This window comes from Bison bison, unplaced genomic scaffold (genome assembly GCF_000754665.1).
Source record: "Bison bison bison isolate TAMUID 2011002044 unplaced genomic scaffold, Bison_UMD1.0 scf7180017864352, whole genome shotgun sequence".
NCBI classification, from domain to species: domain Eukaryota; kingdom Metazoa; phylum Chordata; class Mammalia; order Artiodactyla; family Bovidae; genus Bison; species Bison bison.
The window spans coordinates 1,835,446-1,853,021 of NW_011494924.1; the positions used below are offsets into that span (position 1 = coordinate 1,835,446).

Genomic DNA, 17,576 nt, shown 5'->3' on the forward strand with positions numbered 1-17,576 from the left:
GGAAGCATCTTGGTCTGTTTATTCATGGTGCATCCCCAGCCCAGGGTCTTGCCTTAATAAATGTTTGTTAGATGAAGGAACAAAAGAAAACCTCTGAGTGTCACCCCCATTTTAGAAAAGAGGGTGTGAAGCTTGGAGGAGGGCAGCTGCACAATTGCTTATTGAAGGAGATGGGTGTCAACATCAGATCCAACCCCAGGTCTGTGCTGCAGGCAGGGCCTGGAGAGCACTGGATGGGGAGTCAGAACTCACTGCCCACCCAGACTCTGCCCAAACCACTTGTGACCTCAGAGGCTGGCTCCTTCCCCAGGCCCCTTCTGTAAAATGGGGAGCTGATCCCTTATTGGAACAAGTCCTCAGAATAGCTGGGGGGTCTCCTAGGAATGAAGGGGTGGGTGACAGGAGAGGTACTTCTAGGGTGAAGGTGGCCCCGGGATGACGGTAACTTTCCAAACCCCTTTCCTGGGGGCAGGTCTGTAGGCCTCTCACCTGGGTCAGCGTCTGCACGTGAATGATATTGATGAGGCGGAAGAGGAAGGACATCTGTGTGGGTACCTGGGATATGTAGGCGAGCAGGCGGCACTCGGACAGGACCTCCGCAACTGAGGGCAGACAGGCAGAGGTGTGAGCAGCAGGCGCAGAAGCTGCTCGATGGCCCTGGGGCCCGACACCCAGGCTTCTAGTCAAGCCCCCCTCGGGCCCCAACTCTGAAGCTGGGAGCCCCCACTGTCAAAACGACTATAGAAAAGCTGGGCTGCAGCAGGGAACAAAGCTCCAGCTGCTCCGCCACCATGGCCAAGCCTGCGTTCCCATGAGAGCCCCAGCAGGAGTGCGCCTTCCCCTTCTCCTTCAGTCCCATTCTGGCGCCATGCCTCCCTGAGGCCCTCCCCAGGCTTCACCACTTGAATCCTCATCCAGGCAATTCCAGGCCAGGAGAGGAAGGGTATGGCGTTGTTTCTTGCATTTTGCTGGCAACAATGTTTTGGTTTTCTTTAATTAAAATGTCATACATGCCCATCAGAGGAAGCATGGATGATAGAGAAAATTCATGAAAATCACCCAGAGAGCCACTGCCCTGACCCCAACCATGTTGGTTGTGTAATGACTCAGAAATTTCTGTCTCCTGCAAGAGGCTGGGTGTTTGACACCAGTGTGGCCACAATGGACGGACTCGCTTCAGCACTGAGCCTTCTCTTACCTTTCATGTCCACCTGGTTTTCGAATCGGTCCAGTGACAGAGTGACACAGCGCACCAGCATGTTGGAGTCCACCAGCGAGCTGTTGATCTGCTTCAGGAACACCTGGAACTGGAGCGGGGGCCAGGCTGACGGGGGTGGTGGGCTCTCGGCTAAAGATGGCCAAGGCCCAGGGCATGCGGTCACTGCAGGGGGCACCCACCTACCCTGGCCCAGCTGTTGCCAACAGGAAGACCGAAGCTCAGAGGGACTCGGTGCCCTGCCCTCCCCACCTAATAAGCAGCCCCAGCAAGAGCTGAACCAGATCTTCAGACACCACGTCCAGTGTTTTCTGCACCAAAGGGACTGCTGTCATGTTTACTTCAATTAGTCTGGGCTGGGTTTCTACCACATACACCCTGAAAGCTTACCCCGTCAGGCCCCGTCCTGCCCTTCCAGGGCCCATCATGGCACCTGGCACACTGTGTCAGAGTCACTGCCAAGCTCACCTGTTCCCGCCTGCCCACAAGCAGGCGAGACTTTCATCCCTGCATACCCAGGGTCTAGCGCAGAGCAAGGGCTAATGAACGCTAACTGACATCTGCCCGCTGACCCCAGGACTCTCCAGTGTAAAACCAGCACCTGAAGACTGGCAAGGACCAGGGCTCTGACATAACTTCTGGACAAAACAGTGAACTCACGAAGCCCTGGCTTAGACTTACCTTTGCATCAGTGTTGATGTACTTATTGAACCTCTTGAATGCATCAACATTAAACTTCATCAGCTCCCCAAGAAGGTCAAAATAACTCTGCAGCACATCCCGTGACTTGCACTCACTGTCCACGATGCAGTAGAGGATGTGCTGGGGGTGGGAGAGGACAGAATGAAGGCAGGAAAAGGTGGCTGGTCCCCGGAGGCCCCAGGCCATGCTCATCTGAGCTGCCCACCGCCTGCCTCCCCCAGCCCTGGTATGTAGCTCAGCCCATGTGGTGTTAGCTTCGAGCAAGCATCCAGGTTGATAGAACCTGCTCCCCTGTCTAGATTCTCATTGGAGAATGCTGGTGGCTCCAAGGGCAAGGCCAGGCCTGACACACCTAACCAGGAAGTGGGGCGGGTAGGGGTGAGGGCAGGTTGAGGTATGTAGCCACAACCTCTCTTGCTTGCCCAGGTCTGAGCTAAAGTCTTTTCACGATGGCCAAGCTCTCCAGCTCACAGGGAGGGAGCTGTCTCCAGAGGTAATACGGCCCTGGCCTGAGCACTGAGGCCATTCAAGTGAAGCATGGGGTTTAAGGACAGGAGACACATTTTGACCCCATGGTTCATGTTAATAAACGGAAAGGTTTACAATGAGTGAATTTTTACAAGACAGTTAAAATGTTTCCTTTTCTTTTTCTTGAGATTGTATATACTCATTTAAGTGAATTCTTTACCTTATGGATGTTATTACAGTTCATGGGTCAGTTTCTTATTTGTATCCTTTTTTATTTTTTAAACCAATTGTAGCTTTGGACATTTTGCTCTACCCCCTTTTGTAAACTTTGCTTTTTCTGGAGGCCATTTTTCAATAAAGGGAAATTAAATAGTCAGCAGCAAAGTATCCTTGGGGTCAAAAGGCCTTGCTGAGCAACTTCACAGACTCCTATAATCCTCCATGGCCACCCCTCAGATCCCTCAATCACCCGGTAAGCACCCATGGGGAACCCAGAGCTGAAAGCTCAGGGGAAGTACCAGAGAAATGTGCACTGGCATTTGAAGATAGTCTGGTCTGCTTCTGCCAGCTGTCTAGGTCTCAGGGCAGGAAAGCAATGCATGGGGCTGGGGGAGAAGGAGACACCCAACACCCTGGCTCCTCTGGGCCATTACCTCTAGAAGGCCTCGCTTCAGCAGGAACATCTGGTCTGCATAGGAGGTGGTCCCTCGGAGGAAACTCTCCACAGCCCGGGCTTGCCAAAACCTGCGACCCAAATGTTGACCCCTGGCCCAGGTGGCTAAGGCTGCCCTCTTCTGGCCCACGTTCCATTCACCGAGCGGCTGGGAGATGTCTATTGCCCTTTTCACTGATCCAACACACTGAACACTGGGAGATGCTTACTGAACCTCTCCCAGGCCTTGGGCCTCACACAGGGCCCTGGGAACACGTGGCGAGTCCCCATACTTAGGGAGCTGACGGCTCAGTGGGGAACAGTCCTCTATGTAGTTCGTCTGGAAGGAGTATGTGGGCTCAGAGGACTGCCCCAGGAGTTACGTGTGAAAACATACTCTAGGCTCCGTTCCTTCAGAGGAACAGGAGGACATGGAAGAGAGGGGTCAGAAATGCATGAGGGACCAGACAGGCTTGTGGACGGGTCACTGAACTCACTTCTGATGGGCTGTCCTAGAGAAGAGGAGGCTGATATTGACTGAGTGGCTCCAGAGGGCAGAGCTTGGATCCGTGAGGGGACGAAGGGACAAGGTAGGCTGAGCTGACAGGGAACCCTTGGGCGTGGAGCCTGCTGACAGCTCACACCCACCCTGATGGAATGCCTCCCTCAGCCGTTGTCCTGTCCACAGCCTCTAAGACAACATGGATGAGTCTAAGGAACCGGGACACCCTCCCTGTCTGCACCCCCCCTCCCCCACAAGCCCTTCCTTTGCTCCCACAGTCCCCAGGGCAGGTCCTGGCTCTGAGCCCTTCCATACCGCATCCCCCACACAGGGGTCTTTCCATGCTTATTTCCTGCATGCCAGGGGCCTCCATATGGGTAGGGATTGTAGCTCCCATTTCTTCCCGCTTGTCCAGCATCAGCACAGAATAGGTGCTTGCTGAATGCTGGCTCAATTCCTGAAACACACTGCCAGCACACAGCAGAATCCAGTACATGCTAGATTCCGTACAACACCAGGGAGCCAGCAGACTCCCTCTCCCTGACAATAACCAGCTATGCGGGGTGGAAGCTGGTGATGACAGAAGGCATTTCTAACAGCTTAAACACTTGGTTTCTGCACCCTCAGGAGTGGGAGGTGCATGTCCAGACCTACCTGAAAGATGACTCAGCTGGCTCCTTCTTCATAACCTGCAGCAGACGTGTTAATAAGCCCCTCTTCCCATCACATACCAAACTCCTGAAAGAAAACAGACAAAAATCTTGATGGCAGATTTGAGAGGCTGACAGAGGCCAAATTCCATATGGCAGAAGAACAACGTCTTGAGACCCTGGGGCTGGGTGTCTTTGCTGATGTAGGTGGGTAAAAAGCAAAACAAAACAAAACATGCGGACATTTCTAAACCTGCAGGATGTCCTCCTGCTCCACCTGGGTCCAGAGCACCCTAAGGACTCCTGCCGTCTCAGAACTAAACAGCCAAATGCATTCTCACATCTCAGGGCAGCCTTCACTGCCCAGGCATGCTGACAAGTGACCAGAGGCCAAAAACACATCCAGAGTCATATGGGGCTCGGAACTGCTGGAGGGAGGGCTGCTTGTGTCAAAAGTGGGTTTGGATTACCATGATAGAGTCTAAGAGATGGGGAAAAGTCTGTGCCACTGATAGGGTACGTAAGGCAGGGAGCACCCTGGGCCCCAGCTTTGGCTTCAGGTGGCCATGGACACATACTGAAATTTCTGGGCCTCTGCTTCCCGGTCTAGGAAGCAAAGAAAATAAATGAGAAAAGCACTCAGGCTGCATTATGGAGGAGAGAGGAATAGCAGGCAGCGACTCTAGGCCCTTAAACTTTCCCTTCAAATAGAGCAGTTCTACTCTTCACCGACTACAGGCCTTGTGCTGTGTACTTGATCGCTCAGTCCTGTCTGACTCTTTGCAACCCCAAGGACTGTAGCCCACCAGGCTCCTCTGTCCATGGGGATTCTCCAGGCAAGAATACTGGAGGGAGTTGCCGTGCCCTCCTCCAAAGGATCTTCCCAACCCAAGGATCAAACCCGGGTCTCCTGTACTGCAGACAGATGTGGGACTACATTCAATTTCATTTGAACAAAGATTTCTGCTGCTTTTAAACCAAAACAACAAAAGATCAGAGAATTATGACTCCTGTTGCTGCACACAGTCCTCCCTGCCCTGACCCCTGTGAGCCTGAGACCCCACTGCTCTGCTCCAGAAAGTGAGGCATTACTCAGCTAATGGGTTTTGGCAGAGGGCAGGAGAAGAGGAGGCCAAAGAAGCTGAGTGAGCAGGGAGGGGGCAGAGCATTTACGACCTTTGGCAGGTGACCTTGCTGAGCCCCTGCTCCCCAGTTTACAAGGTGGGTGACAATGGCACTTCCGTCCGAGGCTGCTAAGGGGCTCCAGTGAGACAATGCAGGTGGCGGGAGGACAGAGCCTGGTACACGGGAGCCCTCAGCATGCCAGTTACACATGTGAGAAAGGACAAGCATGCAGACCCTGGTACACCTGTCTGTGAGCCCCGGGACACGCAGGCAGCCAGGCGGGCTGTGGGCCCCCGATGCTCACCTGTCAGTGTTGAGGACGGCTTCCACCTCAGGGATGTTGGCCTTGAGAGAGATGGCGCTGAGTTCATTCAGCTCTTGGTTGTTGAGCAGTAGGTATTTGTTCCTGAAACAGATGTGTTGGAGGCGGTAATGGACAGGAACTGGGGCCGCCACCTCCACACTGGGCCAGTCTCTTGCTGCCCACTTCTGTTAAGAAGCCCCCAGTAGGTGCCCTGAAAACCACCCACCCAAGGCAGCATTCTGGGGGAGGGCATGGAGCCCACTGCTGTTCGGCTGAGGGAGTCTCCCTGGCCCCAACGCCACCCTCTGCCTGCATGCTCACTAACAAAGCCCCTTTCCTTAGTATGTGTAAGGCCTTTCTTTTGCTACTGAACATTTCTATTTAATTTCTCAAAGGCACTTCCAACTCCATAATGCCCAGACGCTCATCACTTTACTCAAACCTGGCCCTAGTTCAGCTCTCCCACCAGGAGGCCCGAGCGTGACCTTCCTCCTTCACAGCCAGGCCTCTCATCACCCACATCATGTGGACAGAACCAGCTTCCTAAACGGTCTCCCAGAGGAATCAATCCCACACACAGCACCCAGAATGATCTTTGGAAAACTGGAACCTGACCCTGCCACTCCCATGAAAAGCACGCCCCCTTTCCTGCTGCTTCAGAATATACACAATCCAAGCCTGCGAATGTGAGCCGTCAAATGACGAAAGTGAGGAACCCAGGTCCTCAGGGGAAAAAGGACACATTCAGGACATACTGGTGCCTTTTTTCAGAGTTGCCATACTTCCTGGGGCTTAAGGCCTTCAAACAGAGAATCTCTCAGAGAGGATGGGCCACACCACCCACACAAAAGCTTCAAAGTGAAGGCCCCTGAGGCCACACGGGTCCTCAGGCATGTTCTATTAGCTTACACAAGGAATCTAAACCAGCACCTAAAAATCAGGACCGTACACATAAATCTTCATTTCTGGCTTCTCTCGGGGGAAAAACTCAGCAACTATACAACAGTGGGCCCTGTTTCCTGTACCCAGCAGGTGGTAAGAGCTGAGTAGCGCCTGCTTCTGTTTGCCAGCTCACCAATGTCTTCCCAGTGTCAAGGTCAAGGGTCAGCTGCCATTTACCCCTCCCCTGCCTGCACTGTTCCCTCATAGCGGAGACTCATTCTCCTACACATCCTCCATCAAAGGCTGAAGAGTAAAAAGTGAGAGGGCAGAATGTGTTCCAAGGAAAACAGGAGAAAGCACATCTCCTCGTACAGGCAAAGAATAGCCCACCTGTTCAACATATAAATACTCAGCCCACTCTGGCCATCTGAGGTTCCTACAGGCCCCTGCGAATAGCCAAGCTGTCTACTCCCGGCTCAGAGGGACAGACGGCCGAGAGCTGCATTGACTCCAGGGGTATTAAGGGGCCAGCAACTTCCGCACTCACTTCCAAGGTGGCTGTGGGGGTCAAGGGGAAGCTCAGGTAGTGCCTGGCATAAAGGAAGGGCTGGACAAACGGCAGCTCTTATGGAAGTGCAGCCTCATGGTCACACTGAGGTGAGAGCGGCTCTCACAGCTCCTGGGTCCTCCTCCGCTGAGGTCAGTGATGAGACAAAGGGAGAACAGAGACAGCAAACCAAGTCTCCTCTTGGGGACAGCTTGTACTTACTCGTGGTGGTCGCTGAAACTCTGGAGGAGCCTCAAAAACTGGATCTTCAAGGTGATGTCCTAAAATACACGTGCATCCTCGACGTTAAGACCACAGTCACAACGTTCCAAAAGAAAACAAAAGGGTCTGCTGAGAGCCTGGGCATCCTGCTGCTTCTCTGAGTCCCTGTCCTGGCGCACAGGGAGGACTCCTCTTTAGTCAGAAAAACTTTTGTCCACATCTGGCCAACAGTGGATTAAGCTAAGGCAGAACCTTTCTGTTAAAAACACTCCAAGATACTGGATACAAAATAACTGAAATTATTTTCAATGTGAGGCTAAGCACATAGGAAAGAAGAAATTCCACTAGAATTAGAAACGAAGGAAGGACTGAGTTCAGAGCAGGGAGCACAGAGACGGCTGGCAGAGAAGGGCAAATGAGACTTATTTGGGCCAGGGCTTGGGTTTCAACGCTCTGTAGGGACCAGACAGGACCTTGGGCCTATGTAAAGCCTGTGGAGCTGATACATTTAGTGAAAAAAGGCTTAGAAAAACCCCACCTACCAGCCCCAGGAGCTGGCAAAGAACCCTGTCTCTGCTGGTGGAGGGGAGTCCCCAGGTCCGCAGGACCCTGGGCTCACACTTCCAGGGGAGGAGGGCAGATACTCAATGTGAAAACTTGCCCTGGGACACCGCTCCCTACAGCACCTGGTAGACAAAAGCCAAATGTTCTATGGGACTACTTCCAGTATCCCCAAGGAAAACAAGCCCCCTGAAGGTGACCTTCTATAAACAGTAAAGAACACAAGGCAACTCCCCACCCCAAGCTGAGTCTGAAGACGCAGGCACAAGTATTAGCACTCTGTGAACAATCCAAAAAAGACGATACAAAAGTATGTTATTAATAATTAAAGAGATGAAACTAAAGACAGAAAATGCAACAGAAGAAGAAAATATTTAACATAATGAATAAAAGACCAAATACTTTTGGACAAAGATCCAGACAAAATGTCTAGAAACGCAAAATATATGAACTCAAATGGATCTGTTGAAAGGTAAATCTGACAAAGCCAAGGAGAAAAACAGCAAACTGGAAGACACGGCACTGAGGGAAGTCCCCAGGATGCAGCAGAGAGACCAGGCAGGGCCCACGGCTCTGGGCCCTGACAGCCGTGTGGCACTGATGTGGTGCTGACGGCCGATGATTTAGACTCCCCGTTCAGGGCTCTTTAGGGCACTGTGATGAAAACCAGGTAGACATGAGCCCTTGACCCTTAAAAAAAATAAAAAACTTCCTAAAGTCCTTTTTGGAGGCCAACCGCTGGCGTGGTTCTGTGAGGCAAACCTAATTATTAGGGATGTCAATTAGAATGGGGTAGAGAACAATGAGGAAAACCCTGCTGCCCTGGAGTGGAGTGTGTGGCCCTGCCTGGAGGTGAATGAACAATGGGAGGCTGGTGGAGGGTCTCCAAAGGGATTCCTGGGTAGGTGGAGGGTGGGGGTCAGATCCTTCCCCAAGGTGGCTTCCAATTATGGGAGTACACGGGCTGTGACTTTTAGTTTCTGCTCTACTCTCAAAGAAGGAGATTTCAAAGGGCCAACAGCAGGTCTTGAAACAACCACTCCTGGCATCTGCCGTCAGGGTCCCTGCTCACCGGGCTACAGTCACAGTTCTGGTTGTGACCGTGGAGCACGAGGGCAGATGCTGAATGCTTCCTCCAGATCAGTTTGTCAAACAAATTATTCAGCCCAGGGATCAGCTTGAACTCCGCAATCATTCTGTGAACCTGAAGGGGCAGGAAGGCAAAAGCATGAAGACAGATGTGCGTTGAAGGTCTATCAAAAGCCCAGGCATATATGTACAAGAAGCCTTCACGATAAAGAAAGCAATGCTGAGCTTTAAAGCAAACATCTACACTTATTCTCACTATGCACCAATGCACTTTCACACTCTCTAGAGACATTAATAATTGGTAAAATTAGATGCCTCATGGAAGAACCTTGAATGTTCAGGATCAGAGGGGAGAAAGGCTTCACTGATACTTATTTATACCTCAATACAGAACTATGTGAATTACCGACCTATTAAAACAATCCATGTCCCTGTAGTACCTGGCACACAGTAGGAACTCAGTAAATGCTGACTGTGCAAATGAGGACACAGCAGCATCACACTGGCTCTCAGGAAGGCAGGGTTGAGGCCAGCCGGAAAGGGCGGCTGTGATCAGTTTAACCAAAGACCACAAAGATTCATAGAAACTTGGTGCCAGGGAGACTAAGGGAGCAGGGGAACTATCACGGTGAAGGGACAGAAAGAAAAGTCAGAGCAGCAGGATTTAAGTCCTGCTCTGACGATGCCTGGAGACTGAGAACATGGCCCTTATGTGGGTCTTGGTTTTCAAAAATATCAAGTGGGATGGAGGCCACCATCTGCTGTGTAACTTACCAAGCACCTGCAAATTCAAATATGATTACAGAAGTGTGTCGAAAAAGAAAAAGCACTCAACACAGGTAAGACATCATGACTGATATTTTTTATATGAAATATATACCACATGGAAGGAAGGAGCCCCAGTGCTGTGGATGTCATGGCAGGATCTCATCCAGTGTCCTGGTTTTAAATGCCAACCACAGGTTGACAATCCCCAAAGTTATACCTCTAGGGCCCATCTCGCCCCTAACTCACGTGCAGGTAACTCCAGTGCCAATTCTAACAGACAGCTAAACTTAACCTGTTCAAACTGAACCCTGCCCCTTCCTCCCTACAGACGTCTGCCCCTCCACTTCTTACCCACTAGTCTTAACCATCTCAATAAACGGCAAACCATTCCTCCCACCTGCTTGGAGAGAGGTAAGGAAGTCATCTTTACTTCCTCTCTCCACTTAAGTCCATACCTAACTTCTCAGCAAATCTTACCTGTTCTACCTTCAAAACAGCACTGCTCACCACCCCTGCCATCAACACGTGGGTCTTAGCTACTGTCAGCTCTTGCACACAGCAGCTGGAGGATGGTTTTCCGTTTCACTCAGGGTGAATGCCAGAGTCCTTAAATGGCCTATGAAAGCCAGAGGCAACCTGGCCCCCTGCGACCCCTCAGCCTGCCTCTCCTGACTGCTGGCTCCAGTGCACCCCCAGCTTTGTACTATTCCACTAAACCACCAGCCCGGTGCCCACCAGGGCCTGCTTCCTTGACCTGGTAGGCCACCTCAGGCGAAGTGGTTGGCATGCCTGGCTCCCTCACTTTCTTCAGGACACTGCCAGGCCAGATGTCATCTTTTCAGCCAGTCTTTCCCCTTCCACCTTCTCTAAAATTGTTCCGTTCTTGCAAACTTGTGATAACCGCATCCATCTCACAGAGAGCTGTGTGAGAGAACAGTCTCTGACTCAAAACGGTGCTCAGGGACTGCCGCGCTCCCAGCTCCCCTCAGGCCTCGCTACATCCCTAGGAGGTAGAGGGAAAGGGAGGGGGCCGCTTGTCCATCCTGGGGAGAAGCGGGGTGTGCTTCCAGAGCACCCCCCATCCCGCCCTCCTGGAACTGCTTCAAGACTCAGGGAACCTCCACACAGCTGGACCCCTGGTAGCTGCCCAGCTGTCATAACTTGACTTAGTTCTGGCCCAGCACCCCAAGCCCCCATCAGACTGGCAAGTCCTCCAGTGCATCTGCAGGGCAGACACCCACCCTTTACCCTGTGTATTAACAAGGTCGGGTAACAGGTAACATGGCTACGTCACCCACTTCTGCCTGGGGCCCCAGAGCTCTGTCTAAAAAGGTCGCCCCAGTACGGTGCGGTGGGAGGACAATGGGCTCTGGAACCAGACTGCAGGGCTGAGGAACGCGACTCCTCGCGCTGCTGGGCCAGGGCCAGAGTCGCTGTGGGGGCAGCCAAGCAGGACGCCGGCGCGCTGCACGCACCCGCGGGAAGCACCTTGCCAGCGCCGCGGCCCGGAGCTGGGCGGGCCTCACCTGGTTGCGCTGGCGCCCCATCAGCAACACGCACAGCACGTACAGCACCTCCAGCTTGTACATGATCTCGTGCATGATCTTCATCGACTGAGGCAGCTGAGTCCTGGTGGAGCTGTGAGGCGGGCTGTTCTCCTCAGAAGCCCCTGGCGGAGGGAACACAATGGAGGCTGGCACAGCCACCAGGAGACAGGCTTCAGTCACCGCGCGTGAGGAAACACGTTTCTGCCCCTCAAACCTGCTCTGAATAGACTTGAGGGGACAGCCATTAGACTGGGCCCCAGGCCTGTGATGGAGACTCTGAACGTCAGGCCACCAGGGACCAGGGAAGCTTAGACGCGTAACTAGACGGTAGGAAATACGGACTCTGCAATTCTACCCCATCCGCTTTTAACGCTCTGACACAGCCCACGCAGTACCCTAACCCATTCTCTGCCCTCATCTGGACCCCTCACCCCACCTCCGCCGCCAGAAGGCACCCAGACACATGTCCAGCAGGAAACTGTGTCAAATTCTCTTCAGGTCACAAATGACTGAATATGTGGTCATTCTGCCGAGATTCCACAAGGGGGCACCGCTGAAGGACTGAAACGGGATCTTTTTAAAAGACTTTTTTCCTCCTATCGCTCAGCCAAGGGAACTTTCCTAAGGCAGAGGAGGCATCACAATCGATACTAGAGATGGAGATGAACATATTACCTACTAGCAGATTTTCATTTCCCCCGATTTCATTATTAGCAGTGACGGCAACAGCTATGTTGTACTGTGTCAAGCACTGTGTTCTGGGCTTTAGATAAACCATTTACCCCACTGCCCCACTAACAAAACAGTCTCAGTGAGTCACACAGCGGAGGGTACTCTCAGGAGCGTGGCGGAGCAAAGGGATGAAGACTGAGGGCTGTGGAACGACAACCTACTGGCTGGCTGTGGGACCCTGGGCGTGTCACCTCCTCGTCAGGCTTTCAAGGGTTCTGTAAATGGGGAGAACAGGAGTACTGCAGCAGTCAGCTGGAGACCCTGTGCAGTGGAGGAGGACACAAAAAGCCCAGAACCTGATTCTTGGGAAGCCTCACTCGCGCTGTGCTGTGCTCAGTTGTGTCTGACTCTTCGCAACCCCCAAGACTGTAGCCCGCCAGGCTCTCTGTCCATGGAATTTCCCAGGCAAGAATACTGAAGTATTCTTCCTGGAGTATTTCCTTCTCCAGGGGATCTTCCAGACCCAGGGATCTAACCTACATCTCTTGCATTGGCATGTGGATTCTTTACCACTGAGTCACCTGGGAAGTCTCACTCTTCGGTCCCTATTATTTTAAATGCTCAGGGTCAGGAGACCTTAGGATTTACTTCCTCTTAGTTTTTCTCATCTTTAAGGTGAAAGGAGGTCCTTTCATACTCCTACTGAACTGCTGCCCTGGAGCCTTTTGAAAAGGCCAGAAAATCTGTCTGTCATAGAGCAGTGGTGCTAAAATATACCCAGGTGAGGCACTCACAGTTATGATTTCTGTATGGTGATATCATGTCACAAGAACCTAACTTACTCCACCTCATGGACTTGGAACTGTTTTTCCAGCCATGTTAAACATCACTAATATATAAGCTGGAAGACGACCAGATGCTGAAAGAAGCACGACTGCAGCACAGGGGCTAAAGACTTGGAGCCAGACTGTTAGGTGGCTTTGTGGAAATCTGTTGACATGCCTATGCTTCAGCATCCTTCCTCATCTATAAAACAGGAGTAATGTGTGTGCTGTTGCTCAGCTGCATCCAACTCTTTGCAACCCCCTGGACTGTAGCCCGCCAGGGTCCTCTGTCCATGGAATTTTCCAGACAAGAATACTAGAGTGGGTTGCCATTTCCTGCTCCAGGGGATCTTTCTGTGGCAGGGATTGAACCCACATCTCCTGCATCTTCTCTCTCGTGTCTCTTGCACTGGCAGGAGGATTCTTTAATATTGCAACACCAGGGAAGCCCAACGGCAACAGTATCTATTACCAATGTTGCAAAGATTAAATGACTTAATATATTAAAAGTGCTTAAAAATTGCCAAGCATATGTACCCTACATACAAGTGTGTGTCAAACAGAAGTAAAAAACTAACTCTGGGATTTTCAGTTAATGCTTGCTTGCTATTTGTTTTCTTTCTTGTAATCTGCAAGCTCTTAATGGCAACTAAAGTGGCAGTAGGCAAAAACTAAGAACCAGTTTACTCAAGAAAATCTAATTGAGAAAATGCTATTTATTGACATATATTTTCTTACATGTTGGGAGAAAAACCATCATTACTCAATTTTATGTCTTGGGACTCCTTGGCCCAGCTCCCAGAACAGTTTCAGAGTCAACTGATTGGTAAAGAGAATCTGATGAGTTATCACGCAGAACCACACCTCTGCTGCACACCCACAGGGTGCTGTGAAGCCTCTGGTGCCTCAGTGTCCTCATCACCTAGACCAGCGGTTGTGGCGGGGGAGGGGGGGCACTGCGGGAGAGGACCTTTGTGGAAGGAGCAGGTGTGGTGGGTGGCACAGGAGCCCTCCTCAGTAATGAACCAGTGAAGAGATGCAGGCAGCTTGGATTCTTCTGAGTCACTGACAACTTTTGCTGCCTGGTTTGCAAAGGCCTCATAAGAAACTCTCTAGGATAAATATTTTCAACAAACGCAGGCCTCAAAGCAATAGCCAGTGTGCAGGAACAAGACAATTCCCAAGGATGAGGATGGGAAAACTAGTTTAAGAGGCCTGGCCTTCCCTCCAGATCTCTTCAGTTCCACAATACTGATTAAAGTGGGTATGATCCTCCATACATCTATACTGTACCCTGGAGCACACTAACTTAAATAGCTTTAAGCTATAATTCACATACCATACAATTAATCCCTTTCAAGGATATGACTCACTGGTCTTTAATATATTCACAGAATATCCAGCTATCATCACAATCCACATTAGAGCACTTTTATCACCCCACAAGGAAATCCTATTTGCTTTAGCAGCCACTCCCCTTTTCTCACCAAGCCCCTAGAAACCCAGGCATCCATGAGACTATGTTCTGTCTCTTTCTGCAAATGGAATCATACAACTTGTCGTTTTTTGTTTCCAGCACAATGTTTTCAAGGTTTATTCAGACTGCAGTATGTATCAGTACTGAATAATAATCTATTATATAAAACATATTAATTTTTTTATCCATTCATCAGTTGATAGATATGAGTTGTTTCTGTATTTTGGTTATAATAAACCTGCTACTATGAACATCCATGTGTAAGTTTTTGTATAAACATATATTTTCATGTATCCTGGGTGTATACCTAGAAGTGGAATTTCTAGGTCATACAAAAACTATGTTTAACTTTTTGAGTAACTGCAGACTGTTTTCCACAGTGGCTGTACCAGTTTGCATGCCTACCAACAGAGAATGAGGGTTCTGATTTTTCCATCTCCTTACACCTGTTACCAGTCTTTTTGATGATAGTCATTCCAGTGGGTATGAAGGGATATCTGTTGGATTGGATTTGCATTTCCCTGATGGCTAATGATGTTGATAATGTTCTCATGTGCTTGCTGATTACTCTTGTATCATCTCTGGAGAAAGTCTATTCATATATTTTGCCCATAATTTGAAATGGGTGTCTTTTTATTATTGAGCTGTAGGAGTTCTTTATATCTTCTAGATACAAGTCCCTTATTAGATATATGGTTTGCAAAAATGTTGTCTTCTACCGTCCAAAAGTCTTCACCCATTCTGGCTTTTCCTTTTCTTGATGTTGCTTTTTGAAGCACAAAATATTTTCATTTTAATGAAGTCCAATTTACCTAGTTCTCACCTGGTTGCCTGTATTAGGCATCATCTAAGAAACCACTAGGGTTTCCCTGGTGGCTCAGTGGTAAAGAACCCACCTGCCATCGCAGGAGATGTAGGTTTGCTCTCTGGGTCAGGAGGATCCCCTGGAGAAGGAAATGGCAACCCACTCCAGTATTCTGGCCAAGAAAATCCCACAGACAGAGGAGCCTGGTGGGCTACAGTCCACAGGGTCACAAGGGGTCGGACATGACTGAACCACAACAACAAGAAAGAAACCACGACCAAATCCAAAGTCCTAAAGAGTTATCCTTGTTTTCTAAGTGTTCTCAAGGATTAGTTCTTACACTTAGGTCTTTGATCTTGTTGAGCTCATTTTTATATATGACGTGAGGTGGCAGGGGAGGGAAGTCCAACTTCATTTTTGCATGTGGATATCTAATGGTCCCAGTACCATCTGCTGAAGAGACTACTGTTTCCCCAGCCAAATGGTCTTGGCACTCTTGTTGAAAATCAACTGACCATATAAGTGAGCATTTATTTCTGAATTCTCAATTCTATTTCATTGTGTATATCTCTTGAGGTCAGTAGCATTATAGCTTTGTACTAAGTTGAAAAATTAGGAAATGGAAGTCCCCCACTTTGTTCTTTAAGACTGCCATAACTATTTGAGGCCTCCTGCATTTCCAAATGAATTTGAAGGCCTACTAGTTCATTTCTGCAAAGAAGTCAGTCGGGATTGTGACAAGGACTGTGCTGAATCTTTAGACAGACCTGGAGATCAAGGTGTGAATTACTGCTACTTTAATAACGTCAACTCTTCTGATTCATGAACAAATGCTTTCTTCACAATTTTTTAGGTTTTCTTTCAGTAACAATTATGTTTTCTAATTTTCAGAGTGTAAGTTTTCTATTTCTTTGTTAAATATGTCACTACGTATTTTATTCTTTTCTGATGCTCTTTTAAATGAAATTGTTTTAATTTCATTCTTGGTTTGTTCATTGCTACTGTACAGAAACACAACTGATTTCTGTATACCTACCTTGTATGCTGAAACTGCTGAATGAACTTGTTTATTGGTTTAACAGTTTTGTAGTGGATCTTTAGGTATAAGAGATCATGTCATCTGTGACTAGAGACAGTTCTACTTCTTCCTTTTCTTTCTTTTTCTTGCCTAACTACCTAGCCAGAACTTCCAGTACAATGAACAGAAGTGGTAAGAGCAGATATCTTTGTCTTGTTCTAATCTTAGTGAGAGAAAAGTTATCAGTCTTTGGCCATAAAGTGTTATAATATTGGCTGTGGGTTTTCTTAGATGCCTTTTAACAGGTTGAGGATTTCTTTTACATTCCCACTTGGAATGTTCTTATCTTAAGATGGATTTTGTCAAATGCCTTTTCTGCATCTACTGAAATAATCATGTAGTTTTCGTCCCTTTTCCATCAGTGTGGCATATTAAACTGACTTTCATATACTGAGTCAACCTTGCATACATTCCATTTAGTCATGTATATATACTTGATCAGGTATATAATCCTTTTTTGTTGCTGTATTTGGTTTGCTAGTATTTTTGTTGAGGTGTTTTGCATATACGTTTGTAAGTTACGTTAGTCTGTAATTCCCTTGTGATGTCTCTGGTTTTGTTATCAGGGTAATACAGTTTCACAGAATGAATTAAGAAATGTTCTTTCCTCTTCTACTTTATGGAAGTCTGTGATGTACAGGCATTACTTCTTCTTTAAATGGTTGGTAGAATTAACCAGTGAAGCCTTTTGAGCCAGGACTTGTTTTCGGGATAGTTTTTCATCACTAATTCAATCTCTTGTTATAGATCTGTTCAGATTTTCTATTTCTTCTTGAGTCAGTTGCAGGAGTTTGTGTCTTTCTTATAATTTTTCCATTTCAGCTGGGTTATCTAATTTATTAGCATATAGTTGTTTATAGTGTTCTCTTATAGTCCTTTTATCTTTGTAAGGTTGGTTATAATATATCTTCTTTCACTCCTGATTTTAGTAATTTGAATCTTGTCTCTTTTTTTTTGCTTGATCAGTGCAGCTAAAGATTTGTCAATTTTGCTGATATTTTCAAAGAATCAACTCTTGGTTTTGTGGATTTTCTCCGTTGTTTTTCTATTCTGTATTAATTTCCAATTCAATCCTATTATTTCTTTCCATCTGTCTGCTCTGGGAATGTGGTTTGCTCTTCTTTGTTCAATGACTTAAAGCAGAAAGTTAGGTTATTTTTTTGAAATATTATATGCAGGCATTTACAGCTATAAATTTCTAAGCATGCTTTAGCTGAAATTCAGTAAATTTTGGTATGTTGTGCCATCATTTTCATTTCATCTCATTCATCTCAAAGTATCTTCTAGTTTTCTTTGTGATTTTATCTTTGAACCATCAATTATTTAGAAGTGGATTGCTTAACTTCCACACATTTGTGAATTTCCCAAATTTCTTTCTACCATTAATTTCTAATGTCACTCCATCGTGATCGAAGTATATACGCTACAATTTTAATCCTTTTTTAAGTTTTCTGAATTTTTTTTAGGGCTTAGTGCATATATATA

General features: G+C 48.3%; 1 protein-coding gene across 2 annotated transcripts in view; it reads right to left on the bottom strand.

Moving 5' to 3' along the window:
• Positions 1-17,576, bottom strand: part of TRPC4AP (transient receptor potential cation channel, subfamily C, member 4 associated protein) — a 69,955-nt gene that overhangs the window by 1,748 nt on the left and 50,631 nt on the right. Inside the window, exons 9-17 of one of the 2 annotated variants that reach the window (XM_010854892.1) lie at positions 11,215-11,357; positions 8,904-9,035; positions 7,271-7,329; positions 5,620-5,721; positions 4,195-4,278; positions 3,040-3,130; positions 1,898-2,038; positions 1,199-1,307; positions 490-602 (exon numbers count right to left, since the gene is read on the bottom strand). In XM_010854892.1, coding sequence (XP_010853194.1) covers positions 490-602; positions 1,199-1,307; positions 1,898-2,038; positions 3,040-3,130; positions 4,195-4,278; positions 5,620-5,721; positions 7,271-7,329; positions 8,904-9,035; positions 11,215-11,357 — 974 coding nt within the window. Of the gene's footprint in view, positions 1-489; positions 603-1,198; positions 1,308-1,897; positions 2,039-3,039; positions 3,131-4,194; positions 4,279-5,619; positions 5,722-7,270; positions 7,330-8,903; positions 9,036-11,214; positions 11,382-17,576 lie in introns of both variants that reach the window. The other variant, XM_010854891.1, reaches the window with a different exon arrangement.